Genomic DNA, 23,430 nt, shown 5'->3' with positions numbered 1-23,430 from the left:
ACGTGAAGGCAAAATAAAGACTTTGCTCAGACAAGCGGAGGTGTAGAATTCAGAGTAGCAAACTTTCGTTCTGCTCCAAGTCTTTTTAGACGGAAGGAAATTTGAATTTACAAATTCAAAAAAGGGAAGCGCTGGGGTGGTCAAGGTGGAGAAATATAGAACACTTTCATTTTCAACCATTGTTTTTAGTCTATTTATTTAAGTAATTTCTACACCGAAGGCGGGGCTGAATTCACAACTCAGACATCCGGAGTCACACGCTCTTCCGACTGAGCCAGGGAGGTGCCCCCATCTTTGACCTTTTAAAAAGATCATTGCGTTTTTATAAAGTTAAACGTAAATTTACCAGGGTGACTGAGTGGTTCAGTGGGTTAAACCTCTGCCTTCAACTCAGGTCATGATCCCAGGGTCCTGGGATGGAGCCCCGCATCGGGCTCTCTGCTCAGCGGGGAGCCTGCTTTCCCCCCTCTCTTCTGCCTGCCTCTCTGCCTACTTGTGATCTCTATCAAATAAATAAAATTAAAAAAAAAAAACATAAGTTTACTATCGGTCTCAGCAAAAACCTATGTTCACAGGAAAACCTGTTCTTTGTAATAGACAAAATTATTTGTAATAGACAAAAATTGAAAACACCCGAAATGTCCCTCAATGGCAGAATGGATACTGTGCTATATTCATACAGTGGAATGAAGAGATCAGCGGAGTCACAAGGATGAATCTCATCTGCCGAGCTGCATACTGTAGGATTCTACATTCCTGCAGTGTAGACATTGCCGGACATTCCTGCAAAGACAGTACTAGAGAGACGGAAATCTAAGCAGTCATTACCAGGGGTTGCTGGTAGGAGGAGAGAAGGACCACTTAGAGTCTGGGGGAGTGAGGGAGCTGTCCGACATCTTAATTGTGCTGGTGCTTCCATAACTGTATGCCTTTGTCAAAACTTTCAGAATTGTATCCTTGGGCCACCTGGCTGCCTCAGTCTGGAGAGCATGTGACTGTTGATCAGGGTCCTGAGTTTGAATCTCACATTGGGGGTAGAGATTACTTAAATAAATAAATAAATAAATAAATAAAACTTTAAAAAGAAGAAAGAACTGTACCCTTAAAAGGGTGAACTAGTGGGCGCCTGGGTGGCTCAGTGGGTTAAGCCGCTGCCTTCGGCTCAGGTCATGATCTCAGGGTCCTGGGATCGAGTCCCGCATCGGGCTCTCTGCTCAGCAGGGAGCCTGCTTCCCTCTCTCTCTCTCTCTGCCTGCCTCTCCATCTACTTGTGATCTCTCTCTGTCAAATAAATAAATAAAATCTTTAAAAAAAAAAAAGGGTGAACTAGCATATAAATTATATATTAGTAGGAACATAAAAAAAGATACTGTTCAAAGAAAAAAAATAACAATGTATTATTTATAATGCAAAGGAAGAAGTTTACTACAAAGTTAGAAGTAAAATACATGAAAACAATAGCACACTGGGCACCTGGGTGGCTTAGTAGGAGCATCTCCCTTTGGCTTAGGTCAGGATCCCAGGGTCCTGGGATCGAGCCCTATATCAGGCTCCTTGCTCAGCTCTGCCCTCTGCTTCACCTGATTGTGCACTCACACTCTCTCTCTTTCTCTGTGACAAATAAATAAAATCTTAAAAAAAAAAAAAAAAGAAAACAATAGCACAGGAAATGGAATGAAAGGCAGTATACTGTTTTAAGTACAAGTGACCTGGTGTACTATGATTAGAAGGCAGATTGTGATAAGTTAAAAATGTAAATCATAAACCTTAGAACACCACTGAAACAATAAAACGAAGAGGAGTGGCTAAGAGGGCAATAGTAGAGGTAAACCCAAATCATAAAAACATACTGAATTAAGCCAAAAGAAGGCCAATAAATATGAAGAAAAGGAAAAGGAACCGATGAAACAAACAGAAAACAAATAGCAAGGTAGGTTTAAGCCCGATCACATCAATAATTACATTAAATACAAATGATATAAATGTTTTCATGAAATAAGCCAGAGATCGTCAGATTGGCTCAAAAAGCAAAACCCAACTATATAGGAAGTAATGAAAAACTGACTGAAATATACAAATAGAAATAGGTTAAAAGTAAAAAGATGGAAAAAGACATACCTTGGGGCGCCTGGGTGGCTCAGTGGGTTAAAGCCTCTGCCTTCAGCTCAGGTCATGATCCCAGGGGGTCCTTGCTCAGTGGGGAGCCTGCTTTTCCCTCCCCTTACTTGTGTTCTCTCTCAGTCTCTCTCTTTCTGACAAATTAAACAAATAATAATCTTTTTAAAAAAATAAAATAATAAAATAAATAAGGGCAAAGAAGTCAGTTAATTAAAGGGACCTAACAATCCTAAGTGTGTATGCATTTAATATTAGAACATCAAAATACATGAAACGAATTGTTATAATTAAAGAAGAAATAGATAAATATGCAATTACAGTTGGAGATTTCCATACTCCTCTCAGTAACTGTAAGCAGTAATTAATCATAATTGACAGAAATTCAGGAAAGAGGGGCACCTGGCTGGGTCAGTGGGTTAAGTCTCTGCCTTCAGCTCAGGTCATGATCTCAGGGTCCTGGAATCGAGCCCCACATCGGGATCTCTGCTTGGTAGGGAGCCTGCTTCCCCCTTCTCTTCGCCTGCCTCTCTGCCTACTTCTTATCTCTGTCTGTCAAATAAATAAATAAATAAAATCTTTAAAAGATAAAAAAAAAAAATTCAGTAAAGACATAAAAGACTTGAACAACACTATTAACTGACTTAAAATAATTAATAGTGAACCCAAAAAGAGAATATTTATTCTCTTCAAGTCCCCATTCACCAAGATATGCCCTTTTGGGGTTCATAAAACAAGTCTTAATAAAAGGATTCAAGCCATAAAAGTATCTCTCTGACTATAATGAAAGTAAACTAGAAGTCAATAACAGAATGATTTGTTTCGGGGGAAAAAAATCTCTAAGTCTTTAGCACTTAAATACCACTTCTAAACAATCCATGGACCAACGAAGTAATTGCCAGGGCAATTAGAATATATTTTGAACCAAATGAAAGTAGAAATATGATGTATCAAATTTTCTGAGATATAAAGTAAAACTAAGAGGGAAATTTATAGTAACATAAGGACATATTATAAAAGAAGAAATTTCTCAAATCAATGATCTAAGCTTCCACTTTAAGAGGGCACCTGGGTGGCTCAGATGGTTAAGCATCTGCCTTCAGCTCGGGTCGTGATCTTGGGGCACTGGAATCGAGCCCACATTGAGAATCCTTGCTCATTGGGGAGTCTAATTCTCCCTCTCCTTCTCCTACTATCTCTGTTTGTGCTCTCTCACTGTCTCTGTCAAATAAATAAATAAAATCTTTAAAAAAAGAAAAAGAAAAAGAAAAGAAACCAGAGAAACAAGAACCAATTAAACCTAAAGTTAGGACAGAAATAATATAGCTAAAAGCCAAAATAAATGGCATGTGAAACAAAATAAAAAAACAAAAACAAAACCTGAAGAAAGTTCTTTGACAAGATTAATAATATTAGTAAACTTCTAGCTAGACTGATCAGGAATAAAAGATACATATTACCTTCATCAGAAACAGAAGAAGAGACGTTGGGGCATCTGGGTGGCTCAGTGGGTTAAAGCCTTTGCCTTAGGCTTAGGTCATGATCCCGGGATTCTGGGATCGAGCCCCGTGTTGGGCTCTCTGTTCAGTGGGGAGCCTGCTTCTCCCTCTCTTTGCCTGCCTCTCTGCCTACTTGTGATCTCTGTCTGTCAAATAAATAAATAAAATCTTTAAAAAAAAAAAAAAGAAGAAGAGACATCACTACAAATTTTACAATGAGATTGTAACACACAAAGAAAGCTGCACAGTCATGCTAGGTCACACATAAATGACCAATTGAATTACAATTTACCCTATAGTAGACATTTGAACTAGCCTATCACCTTGGTCAGAATTGGTGCCCAAAAGGCAGGGCCCACACTCCTTGGTAGCTAGGGAGACAGTATGTGCGCTCTACTGATTGGATGTCTCCACCTGACCCAACTCATCCCTGTATTTAGGCTGTTATTTCCACCTGACCTGACCCACCCTTGTGTTTGGGCTTTGTTACCTGGGACTGGTTTCCCGGACTTGCTTTTAAGTAAGTTCCCGGGGGGGGGGGGGGGGGGGGGGGGGGGGGGCGGGGGGCAGCATCAATTTAAGTTTTACTGCATAAACAACAAAATGGCTGTTCAACCAAGGTGGGGCCACTCTGGCTAAATTGGCCCTTACAATAGCCATTAACCTGAGCAATGAGTGAGGGTTTCTCTTGCATCTATTAGGAAGAACAGTCAGATAGAGTCAAGAGTCCCCTTCATCTGGGAGGGCCTGTTTCCTCCAGCAACCTGGGTTTCCTTGGAGGAGGCCTTTTTAGAGAATGAGCATCTGTATGTCAGGAGGTAGTTTTACGAGCCAAACATGTTCTGCAAGAGGCCCTTAGGTTTGGGTCCTGATTTAGAGCCCTGAAAGGCTGGATGGACCTAGGGTACTAATATTTACCCTGTTTCCTGCAGAGAGATCTGACAGATCCCACGGAGGCCGGCAGTGTTACAGGAGATCAGTCCTTTCCTATGTTTTGCAAACTGAATTGTTTCCACTGGGTTAAAAAAGCATCCCAAGTCCCTGGGGAGTGAAGAAGCCTACAGAGGCCACGTTCCCAGAAAAGTAAAGAAGGTCCATTACCAAAATCCCCTGACTCTGGGATGGGGTCCCAAGCAGCCTTTGTCAGTGTTTCTGTGTGTCAAAAGCGACCAGAGGTGTCCCTCAAACAAAAAAATCGCCATCCTGCCTCACCACAAAGACATTCCTGCCATAAAAGTCCCCATAGGAGGGATGCTGGTGGCCCTCCGTTTCCCCATCGCATCCTAGGCTACAGATGGGTGCCTGATGAAGGGACAGAAACATGTGCCATGCTGTCTTATGCCCTGGAAACCAGGTTACCCCCTACCATTTTTAACTCATGGAGAACATTAAGAGAGTTTTACAAGGGAAATTACCCAATTTTGTAATTCAACTAGTTACTAGAGAACAGTGATGGAAAGCAGTAAAGATAGAAATCCACCATGGTTCTAAGCAACATTCCAACACACGTGGTCCTTACAGCCAACTTCCCTAGAAAATGGTTCCCAGCTCGGCTTTAGTTCAATTGGGTCCTGGTTTTGGCCAGCTCCCAGTGGAGGTCCTGTGGCCAGAAGTGGCTAGACCAGGGATGTAAAGGGTTGACATTAGATCAATCAGGAGGAAACCTCACATGTTGTCTTAAGATTGGAACCATCCTGGTGACTTAGTTGGCTGTCCTGTGCCCAAGGCTGATGACTCTGTATAAGGACAGGAGTAAAGAGAGAGCATCGAGTTTCATTCGAGTTTACATCCCAGCCAGGGTACTAACTTCCAGCCGAAAGGCAGGCTTTCTCCTCCCCGCAGAGTAGCCACAGGCTAGAGGGTTGTGGCCTGAGCAGTCGGCATGAAAGTGTCCCAATAAGACCATACTCCTTGAAGAGCTCCCGAAATGAGAGAAAAGGATGAGGAGAGAAAGTACCCACCAAGTTCGCATTGAAGTTCAGAGTCCGGATGAAAAGACTCAAAGCCTCACATTTGGGCACCATGTGGTGTGGTTTTGGAATATAGGTGAGGTTCGGTGCAGTGAGGTCCAGAACTGATGACCAAGGAAGAATTCTTGAGACGTCTTTGGTGCAAAATGGTGGTTTTATTAAAGCACGGGGACAGGACCCGGGGGGGGGGGCAGAAAGAGCTGTTGTCCCAGAGTTGTGAGGGGTGGCTGACTATATACTGTGGGGTTGGGGAAGGTAAGGGAAAAGGGAAGTTTTCAAAAGAATTCTCGTAGGCTAGGGAGGATCTACAAGATACTGGAGGCCTTGCCATTGTCAAGTCAAGGTTGGTTTCCCCTCCAGGAAAGCCATAATGCTAAGGGAGTTGGGAGCTTTGGAGCACCTGGGTGGTTTAGTCAGTTAAGTGTCTGCCTTCAGCTTGGCTCATGATCCCAGGGTTCTGGGATCGAGCCCCGTGTCGGGCTCCCTACTCAGTGGAGAGTCTGTTTCTCCCTCTTTCCTTCCCCCTGCTTGTGCTCTCTTACTCTCTCTCTCTCTCTCTCTCTCTCTCAAATAAATAAATAAATAAATAAAAGACAGTTGGGAGATTCCTGGAAGAATGTCACACACATCCCACCTGTGGGGTTGGGGGGAGTGGTGGTTGAAGGCTTAGTCTGTGCATTGTCCTGAGCTAGCCTTCTGTTTCCTCATCAAAGCAACGAGGGTCGAGCCCCCTGATGTGAACTAATGTCCTAATAAAAAGTGCGGGAGACTAGCGCTCTCTCTCCGCCGGGTGAGGGTGGACAGCAAACAGGCAGCTGCCTCTACAACACGAAGAGAGTGCTCACAGACACTGAATACACCGCTGGCTCTTGATCTTGGATACTTCAGCCTCCAAAAACTGTGAGAAACAAATATTTGTTGTTTTAAGCCCCCCAGTCTGTGGTGTTTTGTTACAGCAGCCAGGAGAGACTAAGACAGTCGGCATGAGCGTCTTGAAATGATCGCCATTGTCTGGAGATGATGACTGACCTTGGGCAAAGTAGAAAGTCCAGCTGATTATTTTTTTTTTAAAGATTTATTTATTTATGAGAGAGAGAGAGGGACAGAGAGAGAACACAAATGACAGGAGGGGCAGAAGGAGAGAATCTTCAAGTAGATTCCCCACCAAACATGGGCCCAATCTCAGGACTCATGAGACCATGACCAAAGCTGAAACCAAGAGTCGGACACTTACCTGACTGAGCCACCTGGGTGACCCCAAAAGGTCCATTTTCTTAGCACTATGACACTTCACTTTTTAAAATTTTTTAAAAGGATTATATTTATTTATATGTCAGAGAGAGAGGTCACAAGTAGGCGGGGGGGGGGCAGGCTTCCCGCCGAGCAGAGAGCCAGATTCGGGGCTCGATCCCAGGACCCTGAGATCATGACCTGAGCCAAAGGCAGAGGCTTAACCCACTGAGCCACCCAGGCACCCCGACACAGAACTTTTGATCTAGATTAAATAACTGTCCTTCTCAATTACATGTGCTCAGTTGTCATTCCAAGTTTCCTTAGGCATGTCAGGAGTCAAGCAGTAGCTGTTGGTGTGTTGGTATCAATAACAGAAACACTTCACAAATAGAAACTAATGCCAGTTTTCTATCAGTGCCAGACACTTCGAATAGAAAATCAGTTAATTCCAATAATCATTCAACTTTTCTTCTGTCCACTTCATGCAATCAAAGTAAAGCTCTTGGAAGTTCATCTTTTAGTTTTATTTTATCTTATTGATTTGAGAAAGTGCACAAGCAGGGGAAGCAGCAGGCAGAGAGAGAGGGAGAAACAGGCTCCCTCCGAGCAGGGAACCTGATGAAGACCTTGATCCCAGGACCCTGGGATGATGACCTGAGCTTAACTGACTGAGCCACCCAGGTGCCCCTCTTGGAAGTTCATCTTGTCAAAGATAAAACATGTGGGACTCTTGTGAATTAAATTAATTAATTAATTAAGTAGGCTCCACGCCCAACGTGGGACTTGAGCTCACAACCCTGAGATCAAGATCTGAGCAGAGATCATGAATCAGACATATATTTATTTATTTATTTATTTATTTATTTTAATATTTTACTTATTTGTCAGAGAGAGGGAGAGAGAGTGAGCACAGGCAGACAGAATGGCAGGCAGAGGCAGAGGGAGAAGCAGGCTCCCTGCCGAGCAAGGAGCCCGATGTGGGACTCGATCCCAGGACGCTGGGATCATGACCTGAGCTAAAGTCAGCTGCTTAACCAACTGAGCCACCCAGGCGTCCCTATTTATTTATTTATAAAATATTTTATTTACTTATTTGACAGAGAGAACAAGCTGCAGGAGCATCAGGCAGAAGGAGAGGGAGAAGCAAGCTCTCTGCTGAGCAGGGAGCCTGATGTCGGGCTCCATCCCAGCCTCTGGCATCATGACTTGAGTCGAAGGCAGACACTTAACCCACTGAGCCACCCAGGCGCCCCAAGAGTTGGACGTTTGACTGAGCTACCCAAGTGCCCTGTAAAGGCTATGTTAAATTCAATTACTAAGTTCAGCATCAAAGATGGAAGTGTTTTTGCAATGAGCACACACAAATTCTTTTTTTTTTTTTAAAGATTTTATTTATTTATTCGACAGAGAGAGATCACAAGCAGGCAGAGAGAGAGGAGGAAGCAGGCTCGCGGCTGAGCAGAGAGCCCGATGCGGGGCTCGATCCCAGGACCCTGGGATCATGACCTGAGCCGAAGGCAGCGGCTTAACCCACTGAGCCACCCAGGCGCCCCGAGCACACACAAATTCTAATGCACCATGGTGTCACGTTAAAAATAGTCCTGGGGCACCTGGGTGGTTCCGTTGGTTAAGCATCTGCCTTGGCTCAGGTCATGATCCCAGGGCCCCGGGATGGAGCACCACATAGGGCTCCTCATTCAGCAGGGAGTCTGTTTGTCCCTCTGTCCCTCTTCCTGTTCATGCTCCCTCTCTCTCAAATACATGAAAAATAAAATCTTTTTAAAAAAATTGTCCTGTTAAATTAAAAATCAATGGAATACGAATGTACTTTATCATATGTAGTATGGAGCCTTGCATTCCCCCCTTCCTCATGGTTTCTGAAAGGTATTCAGAATGCAAATTTGAGCCACTGATAATATTCACCCCCACATTCGACACTGGTGATGCTGACAAGCAGACCAGAATGGGACGTGAGCAAGTATGTCAGCACAGATGCCCCCCGTCCAGCCTCTAGCTTCAGTAGATGCCTTTCTGCCATGTTAATTCGAGTACACAAAATCTGTTCCACGTCATTCTCCAGTCTTTCATACACCACAGACCAGTTTCCTTAGTTTGAAGTTTTTTTTTTAAAAAGATTTTATTTATTTGACAGAGAGAGATCACAAGTAGGCGAAGGCAGGCAGAGAGAGTGGGAAGCAGGCTCCCTGCTGAGCGGAGAGCCCGATGTGGGACTCGATCCCAGGACCCTGAGATCATGACCTGAGCTGAAGGTAGAGACTTAACACACTGAGCCACCCAGGCACCCTGAAGTTAAGTTTGTGCTGTTTTCCAGAATTCTCTTCCTCTGTCTTTTAAAAAAGCTCATTAGATACGAAATGGCTGAATTCCAGTAACCATGAAACCTGTGTGAGATCCACTATCTCAGAGTTCTAACAGATGAAACATGACCTAGAGGACGCATCCCAAAAAGGGCTACTCGGGACTGAAGGTCTCCTGGCCAGTCCAAAGGCACATCTTCTTGACTTGACCACTCAGGACTATTGCTCCCCGTGACAGAGGTTGACTTCCAAAGACGACCATTTGTTCTCTCACATCCTCCTTTACAACATAACGTTGACGCTCACCCCATGAGCCAAGAGTGCTGCTGTGGATTTTCCAAAGATGGGACATATCGAGCGTTACGGCTTCCACCTGGTTTTCTTGGGATGCTTGCCCTCAGAAGCTAGCTCCACACTTTGAGGAAGTCCAGGCTACATAGAGGCATCACACATGAGTCTACGCTTGACCACAGCAGCTGGCATTCCTGCTGGAGATCACCTTCAATGCCAGACGTGTGGGTGCATTGGACTTCAGGTGATGCCATCTCTGGCTTTAAGGTCCCTTCTCAGACAATGGGGAGCAGATGAGCATTCCCCACTGAGACATAATTCGCACATTACATGAAGCATCCAAGTCAATGGTTTTTAGGGTATTTGGAGTTGTACAACCATCAGAGTTGTAGAGTTTTCCATCACTCCCCACGAGATTAGCCACCATTCGCAGCCACTCTCCATTTCCTCCAGTGCCCTTCCAGCCCTGGGCAACCGCTAATCCACTTTCTGTCTCTAGTCGATTTGCCTGTTCCAGACGTTTCATGTAAACCAAAGCATCAACTAGGTCTTCTATGACTGGTTTCTCCCACATAGCATTGTTTCCAAAGCTCGTCCAGACGGTAGATGCTTCTCTACTTCATTCTTTCTTATTGCTATTCCACCGTATGGATAGGCCACGTTTTACTTCTCTATTTGTCAGCAGATGGATTGGGCTGCTGCCACTTTTTGGCTATTGCTACGATGAACATCTGTGTACAAATTTTTGTGTGTTTTCCTTTCTCTTGGGTGTGTACCTGAGGATGGAATTGCTGGGTCATATGGTAACTCTAGGTCTTATCTTTTGAGGAACTGCCACACTGCTTTCCAGAGTGCCTGCACCATTTTACATTCCCACGAGCAGTGTGGGAGATTTCAAATTCTCCACATCCTTGTCAACACTTGTTACTGTCTTTTTCACTTTAACCATCCTGGTGGCATGTAAAGTGGTATCACTGTGGTTTTGATTTACTTTCTTTAGTGGATAATGATGTTGAACAGCTTTTCATGTGTTTATTGGCCCTGTGTCTATTTTCTTCAGAGAAAGGTTTATTCAGATACTCTTTGCCTGTTTCTTAAATTGGGTTTTCTTGAGATTATTTATTTATTTATTTGACAGAGATCACAAGTGGGTAGAAAGAGGGGGAAGCAGGCTCCCTGTTGAGCAGAGAGCCCAATGCAGGGCTTGATCCCAGGACCCTGAGATCATGCCCTGAGCTGAAGGCAGAAGCTTAACCCACTGAGCCACCCAGGTGCCCCTTAAATTGGGTTTTCTATCTTTCACCATTGAGTTGTAAGAGTTTTTAATATATTGTAGGTAGAAGTTTCTTATGAGATATGTGATTTGCAAAATATTTTCCCCATTCTGTAGATCACTTTTTCACTTTTTAAAAAAGATTTTATTTATTTGTCAGAGAGAGAGAGAGCACAAGCAGTGGGAGAAGCAAGCTCCCCACCAAACAAGGAGCCCAATGTGGGACTCAATCCTAGGACCCTGGCATCAGGACCTAAGCTGAAGGTAGATGCTTAACTGACTGAACCACCCAGGCACCCCCCACCTTTTCACTTTTTTTTTTTTTAAAGATTTTATTTATTTATTTGACAGACAGAAATCACAAGTAGGCAGAGAGGCAGATAGAGAGAGAGAGGGGGAAGCAGGCTCCCTACTGAGCAGAAAGCCCGATGTGGAACTCAATCCCAGGACCCTGAGATCATGACCTGAGCCGAAGGCAGAGGCTTTAAACCACTGAGCCACAGAGGCGCCCCGCCTTTTCACTTTCTTGATGGTATCCGTTAAAGCACACATATTTTATTTTATTTTATTTTATTTTAAAGATTTTATTTATTTATTTGACAGACAGAGATCACAAGTAGGCAGAGAGGCAGGCAGAGAGAGAGAGAGAGGGAAGCAGGCTTCCTGCGGAGCAAGGATCCCGATGCGGGGCTCGATCCCAGGACCCTGAGATCATGACCCGAGCCGAAGGCAGCAGCCCAAACCACTGAGCCACCCAGGCGCCCCAAAGCACACATATTTTAAAATTTGATAATGTCTAATTCTTTTTTGTCTTCTGTTGCTGGTGCTTTTGCTGTCATCAAAGAAATCATTGTCCAACCCAAGGTCATGAAGATTACTCCTGTATTTTCAGAGCTTTACAGTTTTAGCTTTTACATTAGGTCTACCATCCTCGAGTTCATCTTGTGTGAGTGTGGATGGTGTGAGGAAGGGGATCAACTTCATTCTCTTGCATGGGGATATCCAGTTGTCCCAGCTTTGCTTGTTGAAAACTGTTCTTTTCCTATTGAATTGTCTTGACACATTTCTCTAAAATCAACTGAAAGTACTATATGTACTTACTTCTGGACTCTGGGTTCTATTTCATTGATCTTTATGTCTACCCTCATGCCACTACCACACTGCCCTTATTACTGTAGCTTTTGGTAAGTTTTGAAATAAAAAATCAGAGAACTCAGTCCTCTTCTTCAAGATTATATCTATTCTGTGTCCCTTGAATTTCCATATGAATTTTAGGATTTGTTTATGAATTTGTTTAAAAAAAAAAGATAAAACAAAAAACCAGTTGGACTTTTGATAGGGATTGCACTGAATCTTTAATCTAAATTTGGGGATTCTGTCATTTTAAGCAATTTGGTTTTAGGAGAGCTAATTGTACAACGGTACCGATATCCCACCCTGCTGAGGGCATTTTATTGTGGATGAGGACAAGGGAGGGTGACTGTTTTGTAGAGAATACAATTTTGTCTGCAAGGTGTCTCCCTCTAGACAGCAAATGGGACATTTGCTAGAAGAAAAGAGTGCTGCTGATTGGTGCTTTGGTCTGGCATTTCCAAGCTGAACCCCCTTCCTCACTTCCAGATAAGCAAGCTCCAAGTACTGACTTCGGCAGCTTGGCCCACACCCCAGCCTCCCACCCAGGGCTAGACGGATTTTTCTGCACTGGGAAGCAACCATCAGATCTGGGATTTTTCTTCCCCAGTGTCGGGTGCCCCTGTTTGGAGTAGGGGGTTTGCCAAAGGAAATGGGGACCCTAGCTGCCCGTGCCACACTCCACCTCCAACAGCAGGTGACCCAGGGAAAGGCTGAGAGTCCAATGGACAAGAGGGAGACAGGAATCTCTCACCAGGACAAGAGTAAAGCCGCTGCTGAAATGGAGAGTCTGTTAAAAATGTCACGCTGCGGGGCTCCTGGGTGGCTCAGTGGGTTAAGCCGCTGCCTTCGGCTCAGGTCACGATCTCAGGGTCCTGGGATCGAGTCCCGCATCGGGCTCTCTGCTTGGCGGGGAGCCTGCTTCCCTCTCTCTCTCTCTGCCTGCCTCTCTCTCCATCTACTTGTGGTCTCTGTCAAATAAATAAATAAAATCTTTAAAAAAAAAAAAATGTCACGCTGTATCTCAGGAGGTGCCAGGAGAAGCTTAGGAGGTTTTGGCCCCAGGGATTCTAGTTCTAAGTGCCTCTATTTCCTGAGGTGATTCTGAATAAGAAAAAGTACACTTCAGGGTGCACAGCCTGCTTGTCTGCCCCTGTGCACAGCTGAGCGAGGGCCACCTCAGCCCTGCTGTTGACAGCTCAGGCTGGACTCAGGACAGAAGGTGGGAGAGAGCCTCCTGAGGGCAGCGTGTGCTCTACGCTGGCCCTCGGAGACTCCAGCTCATGGTTCTGCCCTGATGGCAGGAAGCCCCCAGGTAGCAGGAAAACAGGCGGCAGACAGTAAAGGAGACAGGTTTGTGGGGTTTCCTTGGGGCCTAGGCCACAGCCTGGGCAAATGCCTGCTTTATTCAGACAGGAACTGCCCAAGCGGACCACAGCCCCAGCCTTTAGACTGGGAAGCGAAGGCAACTGGGAGCCGGGAGAGGGATCTAGAAAAATACTGCATCAAGTCAGACAATCAAAAAAGACCATGTTAAATCAACTTAAGGCAGACTGGTCAGGATTGAGGATAGAAGAAGTGATGGAAAAGAGAGAAACCTTTGGCAGCTTGAGTCGGGACTGGCCCTAGCGGAAGTAGTTGGGACATTCGTGGGCGACCAGGTGCCAGGCTCGGTCGAAGGCCTGCACCACGGCCGGCTCCAGGGGCCCTTCCTCGGTCGCAGCCAAGTTCTGTGCCAGCTGCTCCACGCTGGACATGCCCAGGATGACCGCGTCCCCGTGGGCGCCCTGCAAGGGGAGACAGCCAGCTGTGACTCCACCCACATGCCCGCCCTCCCCGCCCTGCCCCTGCCGGCCCCGGGCGCAGATGTTTAGTCACACTGAATAGAGTTCCATAAGGAGCCTGACGCGCTCAGTGATATTTACGATGTGACCCCAAACCCCGCTGTCTCTCCGCTCATCCTCAGACAGACCTGGGCTCAGACCCCAGCTCGGCCACTCAGCTGGTACCCCGGGCTCAGTCATTCCGCCTCTCAGTGACTTGGTCTTTTCTATTCTATCCTCAGCGAGGTTATAGGGAAGAGAAAGGCCAGGCACTGAGCCCCGTTTTGTGGGAAACTACTCTAGGCACTACTCTAGGCACGTCAAACGCTGTACGTCAGGCTGATGCAGGAGAAGGGTTTTAGCCAAACAGAGACAGGGAGCTCCAACTCCCACCAAAGAGTGCGTGAGGATAATGAGGTTGGAGATGTTTTCTACCCCCTGCACAGCGGTGTGAACCCATTTTCTCATCTGTAACACTGAGGGAATGGCACTTCATAGGGCCAGAAGAGTAACTAAGTACACGCATGTGAAGCCCTCATCCGGGGCCTGGCGCTCAGATAGCAGCTCAGGACAGCGGAACAGCTGCTCCCCAGCGCTCTCACCGGGAAAAACTGCTTAGGTGGGGCTCCTGGCTGGCTCCTTCCAGGCAGCATATGACTCTCGGTCTCAGGGTTGTGAGTTCGAGCCCCACACTGGGGGTGATTACTTAAAAATAAAATCTTAAAACAAACAAACAAACAAACAAAACAAAAAACGGGCTCCATGCCCAACATGGGGCTTGACCTCACAACCCTGAGATCAAGAATCACATGCCGGGACACCTGGGTGGCTCAATCAAGTGTCTGCCTTTAGCTCAGGACATGATCCTGGGATCTAGTCCCGCATCGTGGGGTGGAGGGGGGGGTCCCCTGCTCAGCCTGCTTCTCCTTCTTCCCCTCCCTCCTGCTCGTGCTCATGCTCTCTCTCTGATAAATAACTAAATAAAGTCTTTTTACATGCTTCACTAACTGAACCAGCCAGGCGCCCCCAAATCAAATCCTGGGGGGCAAAAAAAAAAGAACACATGACTTAGAAATGACCTACAGGTAATTCTGGCTCTGCCACAGGCGCAGCTGGCTCACCTGCAGCCGGGAGTGGTGGTACAGCCACCGGAGGGCGGCCGAGGTCATGCTGGGGGCGCTGCTGCCGTACGCGGCCTGTAGGGCCTTCTCCACCAAGGCGATGGCCTCAAAATGATGCTCCTTCCAGAAGCTGGGCAGGTGAAGGGGGTGGCACAAGGGTTAATAACCTGAGGTCACACTAGATATAGCCACAAAGCCAAGCACAGCAGCCGTCTGTACCCAACACCACGGAGAGGGGGGCTCAGTGCTCTTCCAGCAGCGGGCTGGCTTGATGGGGCAGCAGAGCCACTGGGCACAGGAGGCAGCTACAGGGGCCTCACCAAACACCTCAAAGACATCTTTAGTCTCTTCATGAGTTCTTCAGAACTGCCTGCCCTTACTTTACCTGGTGAAGCAAAAATAACTAGTATGGGGGGGTGGAGGGGTGGGGGCAGGCCTCAGTCCCAGGCCTCCTAAGCATGGATCCAGGGCTCCCTCTTTCCTTCCTGGCAAGGGGTAAGCAGTCCTCAAGGAAGTGCTTGGCCTTGGAAGACCCAGTATAAGACCTAGGGGTCGACATTTGCTCACAGAGCTCCCAAGAAAACAAGAAACCCAGCAGAGTTTGGTAATTTCTGCAGAAATCAAGAGACATGGGTCCAGACAACAGGGAAGACTTGGAAGCCCCAGGAAAACCTCCTAGAATTTCTCCAAGTCAGATAAAGGGGACCCTGCACCCCACCCATCCTGATGTAGCCCATCCCCGGCTCACCGATTTCTGTAGGTCTCAGCCCAGTTATTCCCGAAGAAGCGGCCCACGGGCTGTTTCCCGTCCTTGTCCTCATACTTGTACTTGCCGGTCAGCAGGCCCCCTGCGGGGAGACCACCATCAGAGCCATGGGCCCACCCTGCTCCCAGAGGATGTTCTGGACTGGTAAGAGTGTTGGGGAGAACCCAGGAAGGATGGAGGCCACGGCCCAGCCTCTCTTCAAAGCCCTCCCTGCCTCCCAGACCCTGGGCCGGGCACCTCCCGTGTCAGCAAGAGGCAGAGACAGGCCAGGAATGGCCCCCCACCCCAGGGGGAGCCTGCCCCCCCCACAGCAGCCCCTACCAGCCAAAGGGTTGTAGGTGTAGAACCTCAGTCCGAAGTGCCTGAGGCAGGGGAAGAGCTCCGTTTCCACCTGCCGGGTGGTAGCGTTGTACATTCCCTGTGGGTAGGAGGTCACTAGTGTCAAGGGAAGGAACTCCGCAGCCTTTTTTTTTTTTTTAATTTAAATTCGATTAACTTCTAATGTATTACTCATTTCAGAGGTAGAGGTCAGTGACTCACCAGTCTTATATAACACCCAGTGCTCTCGACACCACAAGCCTTCCTTCATGCCCATCCCCCAGTTACCCTGCCCCCTGACCCCTATAACCCTGTTTATCTCCTGGGATTAAGAGTCTCTCATGGTTCTCCATCTCTGATTTTGTCCTGTTTTATTTTTTCCTATCTTTCCCTATGATCCTTGTTTTCTTAAATTCCACATGAGTGAGGTGATAGGAAATGTCTTTCTCTGATCTATTTCACTTAGCAAAATATCCTCTAGTCCATCCACTTTGTTGCAAATGGCAAGATTCCATTTTTTTTTCAATGGCTGCATAGTATTCCATTGTATATACATCACATCTTCCTTATCCATTCATCTGTTGATGGACATCTGGGCACGTGCCCCTTTGGATCACTACATTTGTATCTTTTTTTTAAAGATTTTATTTGACAGACAGAGATCACAAGTAGGCAGAGAGGCAGGCAGAGAGAGAGGGAGGCAGGCTCCCCGCTGAGCAGAGAGTCCGATGCAGGCCTCGATCCCAGGACTCTGGGATCATGACCTGAGCTGAAGGCAGAGGCTTTAACCCACTGAGCCACCCAGGTGCCCCACTACATTTGTATCTGTAGGGTAAATACCCAGTAGTGCTATTGCTGGGTCGTAGGGTAGCTCTATTTTCAACTTTTTTTTTTTAATTTTTAAATTTATTTGAAAGACAGAGATCACAGTAGGCAGAGAGGGAGGCAGGGACAAAGAGAGAGGAGGAAGCAGGCTCCCGGCTGAGCAGAGAGCCCGATGTGGGGGGCTCGATCCCAGGACCCTGGGATCATGACCCGAGCCGAAGGCAGAGGCTTAACCCACTGAGCCACCCAGGCACCCCTATTTTCAACTTTTTGAGGAAGCTCCATGTTGTTTTCCAGAGTGGCTGCACCAGCTTGCATTCCCATCAACAGTGTAGGAGGGTTCCCCTTTCTCCGCATCCTCACCTACACCTATCATTTCCTGACTTGTTAATTTTAGCCAATCTGACTGGTGTGAGGTGGTATCTCACTGTGGTTTTGATTTGTATTTCTCTGATGGCGAGTGATGGGGAACACGTTTTCATGTGCTGTTGGCCATCTGGATGTCTTCTTTGCAGAAATGTCTGCTCCTGTCTCCTGCCCATTTCTTTTTCTTTTTTTTTTTTTTTTAAAGATTTTATTTATTTACTTGAGAGAGAGAGACAGTGAGAGAGAGCATGAACGATGAGAAGGTCAGAGGGAGAAGCAAACTCCCCATGGAGCTGGGAGCCCGATGCGGGACTCGATCCCGAGACTCCAGGATCATGACCTGAGCCGAAGGCAGTCGTCCAACCAACTGAGCCACCCAGGCGTCCCGTCCTGCCCATTTCTTGATTGGATTATTTGTTCTTTGGGTGTTGAGTTTGATAAGCTCTTTATAGATTTTGGATATTAGCCCTTTATCTGCTAAGACATTTGCAAATATCTTCTCCTATTCTGTCAGTTGCCTTTTGGTTTTGCTGTTTCCTTTGCTGTGCTAAAGCTTTTTATCTTGACAAAGTCCCAATGGTTCATTTCTGCCTTTGTTTCCCTTGCCTTTGGAGACAGTGTCTACAAAGAAGTTGCTGTGGCCAGGGTCACAGAGGTTGCTGCCTGTGTTCTCCTCTAGGATTTGGATAGATTCCTATTTCACATTTGGGTCTTTTATCCATTTGGAGTCTATTTTTGTGTGTGGTGTAAAGAAACGGTCTAGTTTCATTCTTCTGCATGTGGCTATCCTTTTATTTATTTTTTTAAAGATTTATTTATTGGGGCACCTGGGTGGCTCAGTTGGTTAAGCAGCTGCCTTTGGCTCAGGTCATGATCGCAGGGTCCTGGGATCAAGTCCTGCATCGGGTTCCTTGCTCAGCAGGGAGCCTGCTTCTCCCAGTTTGTGCTCTCTCTCTGACAAATAAATAAATAAAATCTTAAAAAAAAAAGATTTATCTATTTATTAGAGAGAAAGAGAGCACATATGTGAGCAGGAGGGTGAAGGGCACAGGGAGAGGGAGAAACTCAAGCAGACTTCATGCTGAGCACGGACCTTAATGTCACAACCCCAAAATCAGACCTGAGTCAAAACCAGGAGTTAGGGTACCTGGGTGGCTCAGGGGGTTAAGCCTCTGCCTTCGGCTCAGTTCATGATCTCAGGGTCCTGGAATTGAGCCCTGCATCGGGCTCCCTGCTCAGTAGGGAGTCTGCTTCCCCCTCTCTCTCCCCCTGCCTCTCTGCCTACTTATGATCTCTCTCACTCTGTCAAATAAATAAATAAAATCTTAAATAAAAAAAATAGGGAGCACCTGGGTGGCTCAGTGGGTTAAAGCCTCTGCCTTCGGCTCAGGTCATGATCCCGGGGTCCTGGGATCGAGCCCCACATTGGGCTCTCTGCTTGGCGGGGAGCCTGCTCCCCCCGCCCCTGCCTGCCTCTCTGCCTACTTGTGATCTTGGTCTGTCAAATAAATAAAATCTTAAATAAAATAAAAAAAAAAGGAGGAGCTCTTGCCTTTTGTCACGATAGGGAAGGACCTAGAGTATGCTAAGAGAAATAAGCCAAAGAAAGAAAAATACTGCATGGTTTAACTTACACGTGGAATCTAAAAACAAAACAAATGAAAAAACAAAAAAGCAGAAACAGACCCATATACACAGAGAACAAACTGCCAGTTGCCGGGAGGAAGGAGTTGGGGGTTGGGCCAAAAGGGAGGACGGGCAGTGGGAGGTACAGGTTTCCAGTTACAGATGGAGTCAGGCGCAGGGATGAAAGGTGGAGCAGAGGGACCAGAGAAGACGGCATCGGCATCGGTATCGTAACAGCCTGCATGTTGACCTACGGTGGCCATGCTTGTGGGGAGCAGAGCATCGCACAGACTAATATGTCACACACCTGAAACTAATATAACACTGTGTCACTATACTTCAGTCACAGATAAACCCGCACGGAAAGAAGACAGCCGATCACGAGAGAGGAGGGTTCTGTGATCACAGCAGGGGCTCAAAAATCCTCGCTGGATGCATGACGTTTGGGTACTGGAGGCTCCTCTGGGGCATCGGGAAAGGCTTCCAGGGGACGAGCCCGCTAAGTGAGCCCTGAGCACTCACCCCTTCCCGGGAGAAGGGGAAGGCTGCTCCAGGCTCAGGCCCACAGCCAGGGAGCAGGAAGGAAGGGCCCGAGCAGCACCTGCGGGCAGGAAGGGGAGCCAGGCCCAGAGCCAGCAGCTGCCTGCTGGCCAAGCCGAGGAGCTCGCACGTCATGCCCACGGCCCCTGGGAGCCATCCACAGGCTGCCATGGAGAGGGCACAGGAGGCAGTGGGAGGGGCCAGGAGAACCACGCATCAGCAGCAGCCCCGCAGACAGGCCCCCGCGGCCCAGGCCCTCACCTGGTACACAGTGGGCAGGATCCAGCCGTTGTTCCTGCAGAGGGTGCAGATCTCGGCCACCTCCCAGGAGGCATAGTTGGAGAGGCCAAGCTCCACGAACTTGCCCTGCAGGGGAGAGACCTCGGTCAGAACCCACTGCGGCCCAGGACACTGCAAAGGGGAGACGGGGGTGGGGACCCTGGGAGTGGGTTCTGTCCCTGGCTCTGCTCTGGGATGACCCTGGTGCCTCCACTCTCCTGGAGGCTCGGGGGCTGGCCTCACCTCCTGGTGCAGCTGGTGGCAGGCACGCAGCGTCTCCTCCACGGGGGTGTCGTGGTCTGGGGCGTGTAGGTAGAAGAGGTCTACCCGGGGGCACTGCAGCCGTTTCAGGGACGTCTCCAGCTGGGCCCGGACACTGTCAGGCTTCAGCGACTTCCCTTCCCAGGGATTGGCCTTGGTAGCGATTTTCACTTTGAGGGGAGTGTGCAATGGTTAGGAGGCTTATTAGGTGACCCTGTCTAAATTATTTCAGTTCTCTGAGCCTCAGTTCTCTCATCTGTAAAATGGGGGTATAGCAACAGAACTGTCCTCACAGGGAGATCATGAGCATTAAATAGGTAAGTTCTCAATGTCCACTGCTGTTACAATCACTAGTAGTAGTCACTGAGCCAGGGCTTGCTGGGAGACACACCTGCTCCCTCCACTCAAGGAGCTCACAGACTAAAGGTGAAGTTGTAAGGTATGCACAACAGAGGAAGGCCCCCAGTGTTAAAGAAGCCCAGAACAGAGGGTGTGGCCATCTTGGGAAGACCAGGGAAGGCACCCTATGGGGATGACCTGGGAGTTGAGTCTCTAAGAATGAGACCCCGCCAACAGGGAAGGGTAGGAAGCATATTCCCGAGCCTGGGAAGATAGGCAGAGTCAGAAAGGCACACACACAGTACATGAGGCCCATCTCTGCAATTTGGAGTTTTAAGAGTGTCGACTCCAGGCCTGGGCTGGGAACAGGGGACAAGAGAAGGGTGGCAGACCTAACTGCTAAACGCTTTTCTCAAATCCCATCAACCAAAGTCAGCTATGTTTACTGTGTGTGTGTTCAGGAGGGAACTTGAGGGGGCAGGCCTGGGAACAGGGAGGCAAGAGGCCGCAGCGAGAATTCTGCTAAGAGGCAGCAGCCCCCGAGGGCGCCTCGGGCACACAGATCCACCTGAGAGACAGGTACAATGTCAAAGGAGCAGAAGCTGGGCTCCCTCCCCTGCCTCTTCTGACTCAGAGAAGCGTGTGCATGCGCACGACCCACCCACAGCCCCCATGAGAAGGAAACCGTGTTCTGCCAAGCAAGCGGCTCATTTTGTCAGGACTGTGCACTTTTCACAGGCCGCAAAGGCAACTCAGCAGGTCAGAGGGGAGGCACATGACCCCTTGGGATGCGGGAAAGAACCAGTCCCACGGCTTCTTGTGCACACTTTCTCCATGTCCCCACAGTTCTCAAATCCTCTGCACTCTGGGTGTGAACTTTGCCTCCAGTCCAACCTGTGGACTTTGGCTCAGTCCGCAGAGAGGGCTGGAGGAGAAAAACCGAGTCAGAAACAAAATCTCCATTATTCAGGAGGGGGCAGCTGGGTTCACTAGAAAGCATGGGTCTGACAGCTTCCTCCACATCTACCAAGCTCCAAATCTGAGGAGGACCCAGAAGTGGGTTCTGCACAAGAGCCGGGAGGGGCGGAAAGGAAGAAGCAGAGGATGGTAGTAACAGTGAACATTTACTGGGCCCACAGATGTGGGAGACAAAAGGCAAAAGAAAAAATTAAATTTCCTGACATGCCCTTAAAACAGGCAGAGGGACATGCCTCTAGGAACTCAGTTGCCTCGATGCTAATACTTTGCTAAAGGCAAGAGGTAATCTTAGTCTGACCACTTCCCTCCTTTCTCCAGGATCCTGTAAGCCTACTTTAACATATAAAAATTCCTTTAGAAACTTCTCCTTTATCTCTACCCCCGCAAGACATGTCGGTAATGATCCTTCAGGCATCTGACCGACCGATACACATCTGAAGGGCCTCGTGACTGAGTTTTTACTAACGGTAATAAATGAACTTTTCCTTTTTTTTTTTTTTTTTTTTAAGATTTATTTTATTTATTTTAGGGGGAAGAAACTGAGGGAGGAGAGAATCTTAAACAGAATCCGCACTGAGCACAGAGTCCAACATGAGAGCTCAAGGAACCAACCGACTTAACCAACTGTGCCACCCAGGTGCCCCATGACCTCTTCCCAGCAATAGCTATCCCCCTCAAGGTCCTGGAAACCTTGTTTCCAAAATACCCTGGGGGCTTGTGCTGTCCCAAACACCTTCCCAACTTGAAAGAATATAATCAGTCACCCATCACAGCCCCAGTGATATTCTTTCTGCGCACCAGGCCTGTCCCGGGCTTTGATAAAAGCATCGTTTTGCATGGAAGAAGTCTCAAGAATCACAAGAATTCTTTCCTTGCCGTTGGCTCCAAACCCCCTTTTCCTATATTGCTACCACGTGCCAGGCATTTCCAAGGGCATCAGGCTAATGAGGGACAGTCCCTGTCCTGCACTGATATCCTCCACTCAAGCTGCACCTGGGTACTGGCCGTCCCTGCACGTACCAGAGGCTGCATTTCCAAACCTGGTCTGCATAGCCCTGCCCTCAGCTTTGATGCAGCTGTCTCCCATTCTCTTCGCAGCGAACTACTGTTGGTTCTTTAAGGCCCAGCTCCAGTGTTCTCTGAACCTTCTCTCAGGCCTCTTCCTGATCCCTTAATCCCTCCAAAGTGTTTCCTCTTCCCGGCTTCAAGCTTCCTCCTTAAACTCTAAGCTCCCTGCGGGTGGGGTGGACCCACTCTCCCTCTTAGAGCCCCATAACAAACCTCCCCACTCCATACCACCCTGATCCCCTAGCTCGTTCGTGACCTAGTTGCAGGTCCCTCTGGGAGCCAGGTACTGCCAGCTGAACAGAGCAAAGTCTACGGACTGATGAAAGGCCAGGATGAGAAGAGGGTACTCAGGGAGCCATGGGGAGAGGGGCGATTTGGGGGCACCTGACAGGGTTGGAGGGGGTACTGCATAGCTCTGGGGACCGCTGCCGCAGAGAGGTGCCCCAAGAAGCAAGGCGGGGAGGAAACGAAGGACTAGACCAGCCTCGCGGTAAGACTAGGGGGCGGGGGGCGGTTCCTGACTGCAACTCCCAGAGGAAAGAGAAGGGGAGGGAAAGGAGGTCAGGACAAAGATCTGTCTGGCTGTCCGGGGCGACACGTGCATGGGGCCTGAGGAGCAGGTGGGAGGGGTCCGCGGGGCACTCAGCGCCCCGCAGGGGCCGAAACCGTTGGTCGTGACGGCGGCCAGGCCACGGCTGGGGTCGGGTGGGCGCCGCACCGTGCAGGGGGAGATAGGGGTTACCTCTGCAGTCGCCGCCGCCCAGCCCGAGGCCCAGGCCGCCCAGAATGCTCTCGGACTGGCCGTCGCAGTACATGAAGGCCGTGTCCAGCTCTGTGTGGCCGCGCTCCAAGAAGGCGCGCACGGCCGCGGCGCTGGCGGGCACGTCCATGCGGCGCCCCATCTCCATGGTGCCCAGCACGGTGGCGGGCCGGACCGGGGCCCCGGAAGCGGCTCGCGGCGGCGACAGCGGCCGGGACATGGTGGTGGCGGCCGTAGCTGCAGTGGCGCGAAGCTCGGGCGCCGGGGAACCACGGGTGCAGCGCACCGCTGCCCCGGCCACTGCTCGAGACAAGGCGCTTAGCATGAGGTCTGCGCATGCGCCCTGGGGCGCCTCAAGTCCCGCCCACCCGGCCGGGAGGGTGGAGCCGGGAGGCGAGGAGAGAGCAAGGACTGGCCGCTAGCCGCCCCACCGCGCACGCTCGGTTCGCTCCCGCCGCATTCACCGCCCCCAGGGACTGTCCGCCCTGCGCGCGGCGGAGGAGGCGGAGCCACGTGTCACAGGGACGGGG

The 23,430-nt window shown here is 48.7% G+C and overlaps 1 protein-coding gene across 1 annotated transcript; it reads right to left on the bottom strand.

Moving 5' to 3' along the window:
- Positions 1 to 13,184: 13,184 nt before the first annotated feature.
- On the bottom strand, positions 13,185 to 23,255 carry AKR7A2 (aldo-keto reductase family 7 member A2). The gene is made up of 7 exons (XM_032361761.1): positions 22,883 to 23,255; positions 19,738 to 19,925; positions 19,477 to 19,581; positions 15,862 to 15,958; positions 15,523 to 15,622; positions 14,775 to 14,904; positions 13,185 to 13,617 (listed from the first exon to the last, which is right to left on the bottom strand). The coding sequence occupies exons 1-7, from the start codon at positions 23,223 to 23,225 to the stop codon at positions 13,456 to 13,458; spliced, it is 1,125 nt and encodes a 374-aa protein (XP_032217652.1). The 5' UTR covers positions 23,226 to 23,255; the 3' UTR covers positions 13,185 to 13,455.
- Between the last annotated feature and the right edge of the window lie 175 nt (positions 23,256 to 23,430).

The sequence above is a fragment of the Mustela erminea genome, chromosome 10 (genome assembly GCF_009829155.1).
Source record: "Mustela erminea isolate mMusErm1 chromosome 10, mMusErm1.Pri, whole genome shotgun sequence".
Taxonomy (NCBI): Eukaryota; Metazoa; Chordata; class Mammalia; order Carnivora; family Mustelidae; genus Mustela; species Mustela erminea.
This window is presented reverse-complemented; position numbering and strand designations above follow the sequence as displayed.

Excerpts from the sequence above, each read along its gene's own strand:
- AKR7A2 (XM_032361761.1), bottom strand. The coding sequence starts at position 23,225 with ATGCTAAGCGCCTTGTCTCGAGCAGTGGCCGGGGCAGCGGTGCGCTGC. Across the intron at positions 19,582-19,737 it reads GCCACCAGCTGCACCAGGAG|GGCAAGTTCGTGGAGCTTGG; the intron begins GTGAGGCCAGCC and ends TCTCCCCTGCAG. Across the intron at positions 13,618-14,774 it reads ACCACCACTCCCGGCTGCAG|GGCGCCCACGGGGACGCGGT; the intron begins GTGAGCCAGCTG and ends CTCCCCTTGCAG.